At 29.9% G+C, this 18,729-nt stretch overlaps 2 protein-coding genes across 14 annotated transcripts; both read left to right on the top strand.

Moving 5' to 3' along the window:
- Positions 1–516: 516 nt before the first annotated feature.
- LOC146721872 (uncharacterized) lies at positions 517–3,597 on the top strand. 2 transcript variants are annotated; one of them, XM_085485830.1, is made up of 3 exons: positions 517–822; positions 1,234–1,360; positions 1,542–3,597. In XM_085485830.1, the coding sequence occupies exons 1-3, from the start codon at positions 743–745 to the stop codon at positions 1,572–1,574; spliced, it is 240 nt and encodes a 79-aa protein (XP_085341956.1). In that variant the 5' UTR covers positions 517–742; the 3' UTR covers positions 1,575–3,597. The 2 variants fall into 2 exon arrangements, with proteins under 2 accessions (XP_085341956.1, XP_085341955.1); XM_085485829.1 differs by having other exon boundaries at positions 524–822; positions 1,537–3,597.
- Positions 3,598–3,801: 204 nt separating this feature from the next.
- Positions 3,802–18,624, top strand: CalpA (calpain A). Of its 12 annotated transcripts, none has more exons than XM_029320672.2 (16): positions 3,802–3,914; positions 8,808–8,897; positions 11,509–11,685; positions 11,801–11,988; positions 12,284–12,587; positions 13,111–13,292; positions 13,358–13,608; positions 13,692–13,849; positions 14,297–14,514; positions 14,584–14,626; positions 15,232–15,276; positions 15,655–15,784; positions 16,682–16,816; positions 17,361–17,488; positions 17,600–17,795; positions 18,007–18,624. In XM_029320672.2, exons 2-16 carry the CDS (start codon positions 8,826–8,828, stop codon positions 18,090–18,092), a joined length of 2,313 nt encoding a protein of 770 aa, XP_029176505.1. In that variant the 5' UTR covers positions 3,802–3,914; positions 8,808–8,825; the 3' UTR covers positions 18,093–18,624. The 12 variants fall into 12 exon arrangements, 10 of the variants coding, with proteins under 10 accessions (XP_029176505.1, XP_029176504.1, XP_029176503.1 ...); XM_029320671.2 differs by having other exon boundaries at positions 8,638–8,897; XM_029320670.2 differs by having other exon boundaries at positions 8,572–8,897.
- Positions 18,625–18,729: the final 105 nt, after the last annotated feature.

Here is an 18,729-nt window from a genome sequence, read left to right as displayed (position 1 = left end):
CTTTAATATAAATTAAAAATTATTACGATTACAAATACAATTTTTTGCTAAATTATTTAGTTGCATCTACTTAGGTAGCGCTATCTCAATACATCACACATAATCTAAATATTATTGATAATATAAATATTAATGATAGATGAATGTAATTAATTATATCTACAAGATAAATTGTGAGAAAAATGAGAAGAATTCAACAATTTGTAGAGCAATAATTAATTCTTATGTTTGTTATTGCTTTATATTCACTTATGTTATTTGGATTATAAAAAGAATTGACTCGCCAGAGAATTGACAGTTAATATGTAATTTATATAAACAAAACAAATTATATTATTGACATTACTATTAGCTTGATATTATTATTTCATTATTTTCTCCGTTCTATCGTTTATTTTCTGCGGTTATTGGCGTATTTTCAAAAAAGCTTTATCATGCATATCGCTATAACATCGCGTGCCATGACATTGTCAGAACTTGGAAAGTTTTCCCAATAATGTGCCGGCGGAGGCTATATATATACACTTTCGAGCATACACATATAGCGTAGATAAGCGCGCAGAGTCGACAAGTATGCATACGCGAATACACAGCAAAGAGGAAAGGGACTGCACAGTCAGACAATAAGATGTGCGGTGATCGTTTGACAATTCGCGAGTAGTTTCTTGCATTTGCACATACTCCGTCATCATATGCGTCTCCCTGGTTATTCTCGATTGAGTATTGTTTACGATCCAAGATAATGTCGAGTTATTCGTATTATTATGTAAAAACCGTCGTCGAGGACGGCCAACCTCCGAAAACGTACAAATTCGCGAAAGGGTAAGGTGTGTCGTGTTGCGTGCAAGTGTCAATCTAAATGTCTCCTCATCTTTAGGTGATGTGTATGTTTTACATTTAAAGGCAAAATGAGATTGAGTTACATACAAGATATATGTTACTATTTATCATGGACACAATTTTATTTCTAAACTTCATTTTCTTATGGGAAAAATTTGAGAAAAACTGAATACTATATACTATCTTTAGAAATTCATTTTACTGATAAGGTTCATTTTTTTATATAAATGTAAATTTCGTGCGCGCACGTGCGATTTTAACAAATCAAGAAATATGTATTTAATATGACAAAATAATTGATAAGAAAAAAAGAATTAACAAAAATAGAAATTTTGGTATATCACTTATTATATATCGAGAGAAAAAAAAGAAAAATTTTCTGCTTAAAATTAGATATCCCTTACATGCGACAAAGGACGCGTGGTCAACGTTAGGTCGCTATAATCTTCTGTCGCGTTTACTACGAGGAGGACTCTCTGGCTCCGGCGATGTACATCATCCCGCCAATACTACCTTCAAGGTTTGTCAATATATCACTGTTGTATCTGTTATATATTGTTGTTTATTAATTCTTAAAATTTTTACGTCATGTATACGATAGAACTAAAGTGTGAGTAATTTTTGTAGCTAATTTTCTCATACACCACCAAAAACGGCTATGATATATAAATAAATATATTTGGAATTTTTTTGCAGAATAGACTGATCAATCGTGTCCAACTTACGCAGTCTAATTAGCCATATTAAACTCCCTCGCATTCTTTACTATCGCACATTACATTTTCCCTAGATTACAAATTAATAATCTTGATCTACTATAAGCATGCTTTTTCATTTCATCTTGTGTACTAAACAACTAGTTTTACTCTTTACTAGCTTTATTTTACTTATTCTTAAAAAAAGAACATATACACAATATATATATTTCTTACGTGCAATGTCTAGAACGAATGGTAATAATCGCTGCAATCTTATGCAGCTTACAATTAGTTTAGAATTAATATTTGAATACAAACTGTAACTCAGAGCGCGTAATCTGCATCCGAAACCGAATATGGCGTATAGAATCCGAAACAAGATATATCCAGAATTCTAGGTATACCGGCTCAAAATATCTTTTCTCTTTTGGCTCTTTGATATATTTTCTAGCTCATTGAACGCAATGAATGTTTCACACTAGCCGGACGCAGCATGTGCGACTAAAACTCGTCGCGTTCTCTCAATCGCGCGCGTGTCCTCTCTTTCATGTGAGACAGATTTTTTTGGAATGTTCCTGGCATGCCGCCAAATTCACTTTCAAATACAAGACAAACTCTCTTATACATATAGAGATGATATGATGTGTATTGTCGCGACATATATTTTTAGGTCCGCTATAGCTTTGTTCTCGCGCGCACTCATGTCCCTGTGACATTGCCTTGCGTTCAGCAGAAAAGATGCTTTAAAACTGTTGTAAAATTCGTGTATCTCATTGATGCATGCTCTTAGATTCAGCTAAGATCAAGAACGCATACACCAATCAGATTCACGAATTTTACAATAGTTGCAAAGTTGCTTATTTTCTGTTGAACGCAGCCATTATAAAGTGTGATGGCTTTTGCACAACTTTTTATCTCTCAATTTCTTCTTGGTATTCCCCTTCTGAATAGAAGTTTGTTTGAAACCTCCCCTCGTAAAGTTGGCGATGTACTTTTTTTTTAAGAAAGAGTATTTCAAAATTAAATTAAATTAAATTATAAATTTTGTAACAACTTTCCTTTCTTGTCTCTTTTTGTCTAAAGATTTCGTTTTAAATCTACATATAATGACAATTCATTTTGTTAATTTAATTACCTGCTCATTTTAAATTTTAAATTTTTTACTAAAAATATAGCGTCATCTCAAAGATTGAAGTAAATTTCGAGTTTTAACTTATAGATTTTACTCTTTGTTCATTTTAATTCATTATCACACATTTGATAAAATAGCGATGTTGAAACAAAGAAAAATATTGCATTCGCAATATCTACGTGACTTGATTAATTGAATTAATTAATTATAATCCCTAGCTTGCTATATAATAATATTTATTTCACGAATAATGACTGGTTTACGAAAGGATCATAAAATAAGAATAATATTGTATAGGATGATGCACAAGAACATTCGAACTGTCAGTTATGAACGATGTAAAATAATTCGTAGCTTCTTCCAAACCCCCAAAATAACTTTTATGAGATTAGTCAATCGTAAACATGTGTAATGGTTTTCCATTCTACCTTGAACTTTGAAATATTATCTTTATATTGCCGTAAAATTTAAACTGATGAATTATCTTTTGCAGCGTAAAGATGAAAACAGAAATATTATGTAATATAATATAATTTTCTTGCTAAACATACATTATAATGTATGTATACATAAAAATTTTAATTAAAAGTTAATATATACATATTAATGATGAAAAAAGTATATTTATAATTATTCATATTATAAAAAAATTGTACTTGCGTATTTTGTTTTTCAAAAATTATTTAGATATTTTTAAGGACGCCACTGGAATATGTATAAATAGCATTGTGTACCAGTGTGTAATGCACATATATATATATAATAGGATGATATAATTCTCATCTTTCTTGCAAATAATTAAACAAGTATATCCTTCATTCACATATAAACAATTATTATATTAAATACAAATAAGAATAAGGCCTAATTGTAAGAAGAGGAAAGACCTGAAAGAGAAATTATTATAATATTATGCATGATAGAGAACCGGATTGGACTTTCTTTTTTGACCATATTTATGAAAATTCCTTATAAGCGTTTCGGCAGGCCACGATAAGGCATTCGTGATTGACGCTAATTTTCGCTGCGCCGCGCCGGCGTGTTGCAACTTGCGACGTCAATGTGGTTGGAGGAAGGGACAATTCCGAAACGGAACAAACTGTCTTTTATCGGATGTGTTAGTCAGTGTAATACGTACTACTTGTTCGTTCGCGTTCGTTTCGGCTCAATCACGTACAAAAAGCATCATCATTTGGTGTCGCTCTACAGCCACGTTCCCAAATTACAGTGTGGTGCAAGCAAGAGTTCGTATATAACGATTAGCAACACGCACTATATTATAATTGACCTTGATACAGATAGGCTCAAGTACAATATCTGCCACATGATGGAATTTCCCACATGTGATAAAATTTGTATAATGAAAAATATTCTATATATGTATATAATAATCATATATATCTTTTTATTAACTATTATAATACATTTTATATAATTATATATTAATTATTATTATTTGCTGTTATATGATGAATAGCGCGGCATTGGGAAATAATTTACATTCATCTCTCGACAAAGATTTGTTCTAAAATTATAGTATTAATTGGTAAAAAGTAATAATTTTGTAGGTCATTATTAATATCAAAAAGAGATAAAAATAAGTTAACGATAGAAATGTATTGCATTGTTGATTTTAAATGATAATATTTCCATTTGCCATTGATTTAACATTGACATGAGATTACTATATTTTATTACGAATTACCTCTCGCACACTATGATCCGAGAAGTGTATATCCATTTAACTGCCTTGCGAGAATTTTTAAATTACTGAGTAAATTGCATTCAATCAGATGAAACTTCAATTTTAATGCGACATATAGTACGACCGTAACATGAACGGTACATTTTGCGCGAAGGCGTGTCTCTAAATCGATAAATGTTTGACACGAAGCCAAAATTTTGATATAGTATTAAAAAAGTGCTGTTTTCGTATTAAATTAATTTAAAATTATTGCAAGAGATAAGCTAACATGAAATTAGTACAAAAGAAATATACATATATGTAGGTATATAATATTGTATATACCTGTATGTATATACATAGGTGTATACAATACTCTGACATGATGGAATATTCCATATGTGATGAAATTTTGTGCGTATACATATATTCAATTTTTTTCTTTTATTTTTAATCAATTCTTAAGTAATAGAACTTACAATTAGTACAGATGTGCAATTTATTTTTGTAAAATCTTTCCAATATCTTTATTACTGTTATCTTTATTTACTGTTTTTTATAAATGTGATTATATATGCAACCATATTGTCATATACTCACCATTCATTATGCTTAATCAATTAATCACGATACAAATTATTAATATATTTTTATGTAAATGATTGTATTCTCTAAATGTGACTTATATAAATGATAAAAAATATTAAAATTTCTGCGTGAAGTCAGTGTCTTAATCATCAATAACTTATTTTTTTTTAATAAAATTTAATTGTATTAAATTTTCATCTTTTCCTCAATAATATTATTAGTCATAGAATTACAATAATATTATATCTCCGCGTTTTCTAATATATTTATTTATCTTGAAACATGTACATAATGATGCTGCATATGTCTACACAAATCAAACCTTATCATGTTGTAAAATATGTTATTCTACTTAAGAGATAAATATTTTACTAGAAAACGCAAAGATTTTTCTGCTAGAATACAAATTGTAATTCTATCATTGAAATGATATCATTGAGATGAAACAGGTAAATTTAATAAAAAACAATATATTTAATAGAATATATTTTATAAAAAAAGATATAATTATCGATGTGTGATTAGAATATTTTCGCCATTATGCAGATACTACGATATTTTACCATTTTTTTAAATTATATACGTATAAATATGTAAATCACATGTACAGGGTAATCCATATAAAGTCTGTCCTTATACTCCCTGTATTTCGGAAACGGCTCAAAATTATGATAAAACCGCGAATACATTTGATCATTTCGAGATGCCACTCTTTTAAGGAAGTTGTCCCCTAATGCCTCAGAGGGACCCGAACTAAAAAATTTCAAATAAAACCTCTCATATTGTACTTGCGCCTTGTATCGTTTGAAAGGGCATAAAAAAGAAAATTTTTGGTGTAAACCAAAGGATGTTGATCCAACTTATACCAAAAATTTTTTATGCCTTTTCAAACAATAGTACAATATGGAAGGTTCCATTTGAAATTTTTGAAATGGGTGTCTTTTCAAGTCACACTCCCCTTGAAAGACGATCCCCGCAACTCTCTTAGAAAAGTAGTCTCACGAAACGATCAAACAGGTATTTTTCGATTTTTCATAATTTTGAGTTTCCGAAATATATAGGGGATGAGACAGACTTTATGGACATTTTGTATATATAGCATGATTTTTTCAATAATAATAAAAGTTATAAAACGACAATCTACAAACGCGTGCGTATCCGAGCTAATCTAGAAATATCAATTATTTTAATGCCGACAGCGAAACGCAATAGATTGCGACAATAATCGTTGTCACATAACTAACAATAAATGAATTTGGCTCTATATCAATTATATAAGTTGACCGTGATATGATGGAAACTAGCGCAAGTGTTTCGCAAAACGCAACAGATCCAATTTCTTGCACATAATCGTAAAAATCATATAGCGATAAAAATGATTCAGGTAACGTGATACGCATAATTTCGAGACACGCTACAAGTTATAGTAATCATAAAAAACATTTTGTTTGCTTCTTATTACATCAGCATATATACAATACTATGACTTATAATTGTTAAAACTAAATCCTTCGATTATGTCACATATACAAAAGCTTCATCGTGTGATCGTGTGACATATGATAACAATCAAGACATATATATGATAACAATCAAAATATACACAAGTTATTCTAAAGTGAGATTAAAGCGATTCTACAAGAATAATATTGACTTGTTGATTTTTAAATGAAATTGTTTTGACAATTTCAAATGCATCAGCATTAGTTAGTTTAAACATCTGGTAGCAAGTTAAATGTATTCGATATAGATATAGATTTTCTATAGCATAAAATTCAGTGCATATTGAAGGTGTGATAATATACATACGTATATACTAAAAGGCAATATACTAAATGAATTTTAAAACAAATAATTTGTACAAATTAATTATGATTGACATTGCCATTATTGTTACACCATGTTAACTTATTATTTAAAGAGATATATAACATATAAATATGTAAATAATGCAAATATGAAATTGTTTAATTTTTAATTTGTAAATTTTCAAATTATATATTAATCATCGGGATTGTGATTAAAGATCGATATACTGAAATATTGACAATGAAGAAGATAGTTCTATCCTTTCCGATTTTGCCGAAACTTTACAATATTCATGTATTTTTTTGTGCGTAAAACACAAATCTGTAAATTAAAATTGTCGCTCTTAAGTAAGAAAAAGTAACAGTGAATTACATTCCCTAGGGAAGGGAGCGGATTTAAATTTATATAAATTCGTGTTTCATACACAAAAATACACAATATTATTGTAAATAAGTTTCGGCAAAATCGGAGTAAATTTTCACAAAATTATTCAAAATTTATAAGCAAAAATTGATGAGACTTACCGATACGATGCGCAGCAGCGGAATTGTAAACTGTAAAATATAAATGTACATGGAAATTATATAGGAAAATTCAAAATAATTGATATTTCGAAAGATAAAATTATTATTTATACATTTTGAATTTAATAGTAAAAATAGAAATAATAAATAAATAAATTATTCACCACATATAATTGTTCCACCGTGCCGTTGCCCGATGTCATTCTGGGTCTCCTCGTAGAAGTTTGAACGAAACACTTGCATTCGCGGCGACGCCCGGGTTTCAGTTAAGTATCACAATTTTCGATGCGTTTCGGGAAAAGTATATATAGGTATATATTAGTCGTAGTTTCAGTAATCGTAATATAGTTGTTCTACGATTTTTACGCAAATTACGATACGATGATGCGCGAAAGTACGACCGAAAACGCGCAATCGACAATGTCGAAAATCTACGGAAATATTCGCGTCAATTAAAGCGCCCGATAATTCTCATCGTGATCCGCGCGTATATAAATTTTTGGCGACTCGAATTATAGTGCTGTAACTACGTCATGCACTTTTGGGAGAACGAACGTTGAACAATAAGATTCGCGACCGACGAGGTTAATTCGACATCGTGAGTGCGATCACGATGTCGATACACGCAACGCGATCGGATTTATACGATAATAACGACGTATAAAGACACTACGTAATTAATATACTCACATACTCATATTTTCAAGGACCGGCGATGAACGCGCGAATGTTAACTTGCAAACAATGTGAAAGTGCACTAGATGGCAGCATTCTAGACTGCGTTCGGAAATATATTCACCTAAGGTGAAGCACTCGATTGGCCAATCAGGGCAGAGAGATCCTCGGTCTCCAATTGGTCAGTCCAATTAGGCACTTTGATGAATATATATTTCTGAACGCAATTTAGAATGCTGTCCTCTGGTGCACCTTAGACGGTATTGACCATAGACTATAGAATCAACCAAGACTCTTTCATTTCAGTCTCAGGATAAAAACGGATTGCTTGATTTCTTATTTATGCATTATACAAAAAGTCTGTGCTCCAGCCTCCGGTCCTTATATAAATGTGTCACGTGTCCCTGTATCGGTATCAGTATCATACGTATCCAAGGAATGGTATTATAGCTATTAATCGTTACAAGTCATTTATGTATATATTATATACATAGTTAAAACTATATATCAATATATATATATACGTTCGAATTATAATTTTAAGTTATTGAAAATAAATATCTGCAAATCGATATCGTACAATAGTTTGAAAAATAATCGTGTTTACGTATGTGCGTATAGCAATGTGATTAACCTTACCATAATAACGAATCGTGTGTGTCTAACAATAATCATATATAAAACCAGCATTATCATCGATACCGTGAAAAAGTGAAATTAATGAATGACAATAAAGATTAAACTGGTATTAAGAGAACACATATAACACATATTGATAAATGATCAGCGCTGAATTTAACCTATCCTAAACTGAACCGACCCAAGTCTCATTAATTTTTATACATCATCGGAATAAGAATATCAACTGGATAAAAATGAATTCATATGGATGGAATAAAGATATATACGAGCCGGAATTTGTGCGACAAGAGACGAAAAACATAGAGGTGAGTATTTATTATTTTTCTATTTAATGGATAAACTTTCGCATTTTTATGCTTGTTCATTGACGCAAGGGCATCTCTGCATTCTCTGCGATTTAAAATATAATTTAGAATTTGCGCGTGTATGAATATATTGGACTAATTAATATATCCTAGATGGTGCGACGAAATTAATAGCACGTGTATACAGAATCATCAAAAAACGCATAATTGTATATTGTTCTTTTTAACTAAAGCAAGAAGTGTGTGAGAGGAGAGGTATAAAAGCTATAAATTCAAAGAGAGAAAGGGAGAATAATTTTATTATTTTTTTAAATGTACAATTTTACTTTCCATTTTCTTTATTCTCTCTCTCTCTTTCTCAAGTATTATATTTTAATTTTTGTTGTTGTTTTATACTATATATTATATTTATACATATAATATTGGAAGCAATTTTGTTCCATTTCCTTTTTAAAATAACTATCGTGACTCTTTGCTTAACGTGATGGATTGAATGAAAGGAAATTTGAATTTGTGCACATCGTAAGTTGCAAGTAATGAACGCGCACCTTTAAACGATCGCGCTTTTAAAACCACGTGCTCGCTGGTGCGCATTTAGCCAGATGGTTCACGCGCGTGACGAAACGCGATGAGAAAACGTCATGAAGGTGAGGATAAGCCGTGCCCGGCCCGGCCCATCTGTCTGTCGGAGTAACGGTTTTATACGTGAACGAGAGTCATCGGGAGTATCATTTTGTGTTTTCTTATGTCAGTTACAAACGTCAGTTATAGGTTATAGATCAAGTTAAACGACCGATATATTCGCGCTGCATATTGTTCTCTCGGTTAATCGACTCAAAACAATTCGCGACATTCGATCTAATTTCTTCGAGTGTAAACCAAGAGAATGAGTTACTACGGAGATGGTGCGGAGGATGTATTCGTTAAGGCGGCAGTCGAGGTCAAACGATTTCTACCATCACTCTTCAATATCAAAGTGGTATGCTATATGACTCAAAGCTAAAAAGCCGGTCTATGAATAAGAGAACTTGCATACTTTGTTTCAATAAGATATTAACAATTCATACATCATGTTTTTAAAGAATTTTTGATCTATGTCTCATACGGTTGAAACAAAGATTACTTGTATATACAATATTCTGGTCACGAATATTTTTAAATCACTTTCGTCAAACATATGTCTGTCAAAAAATAAAACTTTCATCAGATATATAGATATTGTCATTTAAATTAGAAACGTAGATTTTCATTATTGTACAATATATGTATCATATGTATACATATATTAAACATACATAGATAAACTGAATAATTAAATATACAACAGTTGCCTTTAAAATATAATTTCATAAAAATTATTCCCTCTAGTTATATTTTTATAATTTGTAATTGATAATTAGATTGTGGGGGGAGGGAGGAGAATAAATCAATTATTTTATCATCGTTTATACTATTTTACTCAAAATTTACTCTAATTTGAAACGTAAATGCGTATTTATAAAGTCATTGACGATATATCATTAAGGTATTTGAAAATAAAGGATTTTAAAAATTTAAGTATTGAGAATAATTTTCAAAGATTGTAAAATCAAACGAAACCAAAACAGATAAAATAAATAAATTTTCTTATTCAATCGCTAAAGATTGCATTAATTTAGTTTTACTTAATCAGAATAAAGTCTTCAACTTTAACATTTCCAAACATATTTAAATTATATACTTAATAATAAATATTAATAATACCGTATAAATAAACATGATATATGCAAAATTATATTTATAGATTTTTTTTGGTTCCAGCTTATAAGATGATATATACATATCATCTTTAAGAGTGCATTCTTGCATTGCCATTTATATATAAGTTTTTAAATATTTTTTAAATATGTGTGTGCAACTGTTTGTCATAATATATAATTATCAAATACCATATCACAGTCTAAATTGTGGTTAATTTGATCATCCGGTATATATGATAACTCTATAGGTATACTACACAGTAGTGATAATTATATCAAAACTTTCAAGTATATATAACAGTATAGTTTTTTTCGCGGTAACGAATAGTTTTGTTCTTTGTTCGGTATTGGGTGCACGTTTCTTTTTCGACATCTACTTTGAATACGTGTAATTATTTTCCGCACCTGCGTCTCTTTGTTTTTTTTTTTTTTTTTTTATTTTTATACGTATACGAACAAACGACTTATCCTCGTCAATTCAATCGGGAGATGGATCTACTACGTGATAAATACGCTAATTATCGTTATTCCAATTATATGCAAGAAGGTCTTGCAGTTTTGAAAATTAGATCGAGTATCAAGTCCGTTAAGTTTACGAACGACAGAACAATCGGCAAAAATATCCTATACTCTTCCAAATTTGAATTTACTCCCAATTCAAAAGTGAGCTTCCCGAATAAACTGGACGATCCTGTAATAAAAGATGAGCGTTTAAACTTGTTCCAAGAAAAAACATCTTACGAGGATAAAGCTATACGAACTGTAAACAATTTCATTGGAAAATCTTGTTATAACGTATGCCATCCAGCAAATTTTTAAACTCGTCAATTTTTGAAAATAAATCTCATATTAATACGAACCGATGTCTACAGTTAGGAGAGAAAGGTTCTGGCTTTAGACCACGAGGAGCGATCCAAGACTTTAACACGCTGAGACGAGAATGCCTGGCGACAGGACGACTGTTCGAGGATCCTGAATTCCCAGCCAACGATTCGTCGCTATACTTTTCCCGCAGATCTGATAGATACATAGAATGGAAGCGACCAATGGTCAGAAATTTCCTAAACTATTTACATATAGTATATATGAAATTATAATACTTGTCTTACATTGTTTATATGCATTTATAATACATAAACGTAATAAATGTGCTGTACTTTACAGGAAATCGCAGATAATCCTCAACTTTTCATAGAGGGTTTCTCAAGATTTGATGTTCAGCAAGGAGAGTTAGGAGATTGCTGGTTATTGGCCGCCGTAGCGAATTTGACAATGCATTCAAATTTATTCTTTCAAGTAGTACCAGAAGATCAGAGTTTCGAGGAAAATTACGCTGGAATCTTCCATTTTAGGTTCGAAAAAAAGGAAAAAATGTATTTACTTAAGATGAACGTAATTTTCGACCTAGTAAAATAATATAATTTACATTTTTTTTATTACTTATCTCTTCTCTCTGAATCAAAAGAATTATAACATAACTTAAAATTGTTTACGCGTTTATCGAGTTAGAAAATGTTGCGACTAAATTTTTTGTCCGAATGTTCTGCGATGTGTCTAAAAATCTAGAGTCCATTGATTCATATTCATTGATCCATTTACGAATTAGTTTGAATATAATTTATTTATACAAGCTATATATCATCATAGGTTTTGGCAATATGGCAGATGGGTCGACGTGGTGATCGACGATCGATTGCCTACCTCTCATGGGGAATTGGTATATCTGCATTCGGCTGAAAGTAACGAATTCTGGAGCGCTCTTCTCGAGAAAGCATATGCGAAACTTCATGGCTCTTACGAGGCGTTAAAAGGTGGCTCAACCTGCGAAGCCATGGAGGACTTTACTGGTGGACTGACAGAAATGTATCAAATGGATCAAACACCACCAAACTTGTTTAACATACTGTTAAAAGCATTTGAAAGAAATTCATTATTAGGCTGCTCCATCGAGGTAATATAGCCATTTTTTATTTGCTTTTATCAGCCTCTTCACAAATAATCATTATTTCAATTGATCCTTTGTACTTGTAATATTTTGCAATTAACTTATTTTAGATTATCATTTGCGACAACGGTAGAATTATATCTATCAAATTAAAATATATTTATTTTTTATGGACAGAAATGTACGAGACATATAAAGCGATACATGTACAGCCTTGACTAATAGATTTAATAGTTATGATTAAAAATTTTAATTTATTTTAATTTTGTGTATATAATGGTTTTGGCAAATCTATCTAGGAGAGTAAATAACAAAATATAAAAATTTTTAATTAATAATGTATTTATATTAAATAACAGACATGTAGTAGTAATATCTACTTGCCTTACACATGCGTGTAATATAATTATTTAATTTGTTTTGCTCGAGTAATTCATATAAATAAATATGCAATTTTAACTGCATTCACAAATTCTTAATATATATTTTATTTTATTAACTCAACTATATAAATGTATAACACTTTTAGCCCGATCCAAACATAGTAGAGGCCGAAACACCTCAGGGATTGATACGTGGTCATGCATACAGCGTTACTCGTGTAAAGCACGTAGAGATTCAAACACCGAATCAGTATGGTACTATACCTCTTTTGAGACTTCGAAATCCTTGGGGAAACGAAGCAGAATGGAATGGGCCTTGGAGTGATCAGTGAGTCGTTTTACTAATGTGCGGATGATTTCGTCAAGTTTACCCCCTTTATCGTATGTCGACAGATCACCGGAATGGAGATTCATCCCTGATCACGAAAAGGAAGAGCTTGGTTTAACTTTTGATATGGACGGCGAATTTTGGATGTCGTTTCATGATTTTACACGCCATTTTACTCAACTTGAGATATGTAACTTAAATCCCGATTCCTTAACTGCAGACGAAATCAACGCCGGGAAGAAGCGTTGGGAGATGAGTGTGTTTGAGGGAGAATGGGTGCGCGGTGTAACAGCTGGTGGTTGTAGAAACTATTTAGGTGAGCTATACTTAAATATCGGATAGAGGACTACTTCCAATTTCATAGAAAACAAAATTGAATTAAACATATTTATCTCGCAGAAACCTTCTGGCACAATCCGCAATATCGTATCACCTTAGAATATCCAGATGATGACGATGACAAATGTACCGTAATCGTCGCTCTGATGCAGAAAAACAGAAGAGCGCAAAAAAGGATGGGTGCCGATTGTCTCACTATTGGATTCGCGATATATCACGTACGTGAAATTAATTGATTTACTTTATATCATTCTTGGCAAATCTTATATGTATAATACATTGAAATAGGAATCTGAATAGTATTTGGATTAATTCAAATTGTCTAAATGTTTGAGGTATCATTTTGCTTTTGATACCTTAAAATTGTATAATTTCTCATTGTGCATACAGTTTATTGTGTGTGTGTGTATATATATATATATATATATATATATATATATATATAGCCTTAACACTTGTATGCTTTGTGTGTGTGTGTGTGTGTGTGCGCGCGCGCGCGCGTGCGTGCGTGCGTGCGTGCGTGCGTGCGTGCGTGCGTGCGTGCGTGCGTGAGAAAATATAGAGTAAATAAGGATAAAATATCAAATTGATGAAAGGAATAACACTCAAAAATAAAATCTGAAAAATATGAAATTTTTAGTTACATTAATTTTTAATTGCTCTAGTTGGAGTATCCAGAAAGGCTGCCAAAACCGCTAGACATAAACTTCTTCAAGTACAACGCGTCTGTCGGACGTTCACCAGCATTTATAAACTTACGGGAAGTTACGTGTCGTTTCAAATTACCACCGGGCGCATACTGCATAGTTCCAAGTACTTTTGACCCAAATGAAGAGGGTGAATTTTTGCTAAGAATCTTCTCTGAAAATAAAAACAATATGGAGTAAGTCTTGTTATATAACGATACTTGTCTCATGCAGAATTTTTTCCAAAATGTTTTCTTCATTTACAGAGAAAACGATGAAGAAGTTGGTGTTGGAGAAGTCGATGATAGGGTAAGAATTATGCTATAATTGTGCGATATTTTAATAAATCGAAATAATCGATACATGTACAATAGTAACTTAATACTAAACAGTACAAATTCATTTATTTATTATAACAAGTTGATAATTGCTAGTAATATTCTCAAAATCTTATCACAACAGGATATGTTCCCAAAGTTTGTCTATTTTCAAAAATTGAATAATTACGTAAAGTTTGTAAACGTATTGTGAAATTGAAAGACTTTCAGATTATATAAATACTGTTTAGGATTAATTATATTTTATACTGAAAGTGATATACATTTTCTTTAATTTACTAAATAACTACTGATAATTCACTGATAATGACATTGACACAGCTTGATAAGTACATATAATACATGTTAACAAGAGCTTGCAATTACAATATTTGTAACGCTAATTATACAAATTGGAGAATTAATCAGCACTATGAGCTTAGTATTCAGCTCACGCCTACAAAACTAACTTTTGTCTTTATTTAACATTTGCTATCTATACTTGATTGTGAATTATTACATAGGATATCGTCTATTTGCAGTGTAGTAGTTACTAACACATAATGATTTGCATGTGTGTTGTCGCTTGGCTTTTAGGTGATTAACTCTGTCAGCAATAAAGAGGGGCATGATGAAGATAATGTAAGTAAAATGCATGTCTGTGTGTACATTACATAATGGTATATAAAAAACTATGGTACATGTTATATACACAATTACAAGAGGTAAAAGGAAATATGCTATCGCTGGATTATTATATGCTCAAGCTTATACTAATAACTTTGTGTACAGTTTTAAATTTTGAAATTCTTCTATATTCTATATGCACATTTTTGTATAATTTTGTACTTGTATTTTGTATATTTGTTATATATCCACAACATGGATCTTACATATCTTGTTGAAATTAAAACTATTACATATGTAACGAAGCTGTTTAGAATTTAAATTTTATGGGAAAATGCAGACTTTTCAGAGATTATGTTTCTCATATTAAAGATTTATTTTTATAATTTTTAGGTTCGCGATGAACCCGAACAAGATCGCAATACCGAAAAAGTTAGGGAATTTTTCAAGAAACTTGCTGGTGATGACATGGAAGTAGATTGGATGGAACTTAAAGACATCTTAGATTTTGCCATGAAAAAAGGTAAATAAAATAATATAAAATATTCTTCTAAAATATATTATTTTGTATTATCTGAAATAATATAAAATAATATGAAATATCTAATGTATGTGAGATGTAATTTTTATTACATATTCTACATATAATAGTATATACATAGATATATAAGTATAGTTATTAAATCAATATTTCCCTACAAACATATGTAATTTGTATTATATTTTAATTATTATGAAGCTTTGCTTTTTTTGTAGCTTTTGATAATCTTTTTGCTTAATTGTTTTTAACGTTTCTTACAATCATCTATAAGATTGTATAGTCTCATCATTAATTTTATGCTATATTAATCAAATATTATTTATTTAATATCTGTGCTATTTGTTTTCAGCTTTATAGCTAATTAATTTATTATAAATTTTTTACCAATTTTTTATTAAAAAAGTAACTTATTTAGTCGCTCAGCATGCTGTACAAAAAAAGAAGCATTTTAATAATCATGTTAATAAATTCGCATGCTTATTTCTCTTACCTTATAATTCATATCTATAGTACATAAATACATTTGGGTCTCTTAAATAAATAAATAAATAAATATATATATATATATATATATATATATATATATATACGCACCCACCTATGATTCTCAGAATTACCATCATTATTTCGAAAAATTCTTTAATTTAATTAATTATAAAAATTGCACATGTACTTGCATACAAACAACATTTATTTATATTAAAAATGTTTGGCTCTTAAATGGAGCTAAAATTTGGAGGTCGTATAAAAATTAGAGAAATACGAATTAAAACTTTAGTCTTAATGTAATAAATTCTCTTTTATATATTATGGATTCTTATGACTCAAGTGTAGATATGTAAAATTCTATGTTAACATAGCTATGTGTGTTATGGGTAGAATTACTGCAGTTGGCGCATCATAGCGAGGCACATGTTCCTGAAAATGTTGAAGGCAATGATTCATTTCTCAACACTCTCATCTCATTGTTATGCGGCATTATTTGTAATAATGAACAATACAATAAACCCATAGGTAAGGCAATCTCTTTTATTATAAAATTGTTTTATCAGTTTTGTTTTGTCTTTACGATTTGTTATATTTGTTCAATTATTTATTTTTAATGTTAACAACATACAATTGAAATACACTTTCGCCAATAATAGGCAGTGACATGTATATATGTATATCAGAGATTGCATCAGCATTTGTCAGGATAGTGTAAGCAGATTGACACTGTAATTTAAAACTTTGCAAGACAGGCGGAACTAATCAATTGTGCATGCTTCTTCAATTAATATAGAGAGGTATGAAACGTACAACATTTAAATTCGTCGATATTTGTGTTTTGCAATACAATTTGTACCTTAAAGCGTTAGTGTCTAAAAAATTCTCTTTTGCAACGTTTTGACATTTTGTTATCTTTAACATGTTCCATTTTGGACATTTAAAAAAAGTTATATAGAATATTTTTACCATATTTTTATGCAAAAATTTTTATTGTATATAAATTTTTTAAAGTGAAAATCACGATTGGTAACGCTATAATGTACAAAAAATTTTTTTTCTTATGTTACAGACACACACGACAGAGGATTCAGCAAAGATATATGTCGCAGTATGGTTGCTATGTTGGATGTAGATCACTCTGGAAAACTTGGTTTTGAAGAATTTAAAACATTGTGGAATGACATTAGAAAGTGGAGGGTAAGTAGACATAAAATATTTTTTATTCAGTTATTTGAAACCTTCTAATTTAATAAAATCCTATATGAGTATCAGTAATAGTATAATAAATTTAATATAAATAAAATTTAGGCTGTTTTCAAACTATACGACAGAGATGAATCAGGATATCTAAGTGCATTCGAATTAAGACAAGCGTTAAATAGTGCTGGATATCGTTTGAATAATCATATTCTAAATATTTTGGTTCATCGTTACGGCACTAAAGATGGCAAGATTACTTTTGATGATTACATTATGTGTGCAGTCAGGCTTAAAACAATGATTGGTAAGTGACAATTATATTTAATAAAATTTGTATATGTTTTTGTTTTCATATATTACACTCTTCATCACAACACATTATATATTAACGTATAAATATAAATAAATAAATAAATAAATATATATATATATATATATATATATATATATATACATAATGTAACTATTATCAATTATTAATAAAATGTCAATTACATTTTTGGTCCCTGTTACAGACATTTTCAGAGAGAGAGATCCAGATCAAACCAATACAGCTACGTTTACGATGGAAGAATGGATAGAAAAAACGCTCTATTCATAATAGAATATAAATTTATATTTACAATAAAATTCACTTTTATCAAACTCGAAATTTTCCTGATAATGTGATGATGAATAATCATAATTGCGAATGAGAAATATTGTTTATATGAAAAGTAACAAAGAAAACGTATTTTTAGATTATAACACTTGAAAAAATTATATATATATATATATATATATAATTTTTCTTCTGTGCACATTATGTACTGATGTATGTATATGTGTATAATGTGCACACAATGTGAGGCCTATTAATGTAATGTGAGGCCTATTAATTCTCATTTCTTCGAATTGATATTATTGAATAAGAAAACGTCCACTTGAAGATCTGTATCTACATATATTTAAAAGAAAAAAATTATCTTTTATAATTATATTTATAGAATTATATTTATATATGCATTTTATGATATATGTCGATTTCCAGATGTAGAAAAGTTATATGGTATAGTGTGCCTTAACTTGTTCCACACAATTTTGGTATTATTGAAATTTAATATAATTAAATATATATAATTTATTAAAACATATATGTGTGTATGCATGAGCTAGTCCATATATATATATATATATATATATATATATATATATATATATATATGTAAATCATTAATTTGAATAACACATGAAATGGC

The sequence above is a fragment of the Nylanderia fulva genome, unplaced genomic scaffold (genome assembly GCF_048542155.1).
Source record: "Nylanderia fulva isolate GAGA-0341 unplaced genomic scaffold, ASM4854215v1 Scaffold4, whole genome shotgun sequence".
Lineage (NCBI taxonomy): Eukaryota > Metazoa > Arthropoda > Insecta > Hymenoptera > Formicidae > Nylanderia > Nylanderia fulva.
Note: the sequence above shows the minus strand (reverse complement) of the source record. Positions and strands in the feature narration are given on the sequence as shown.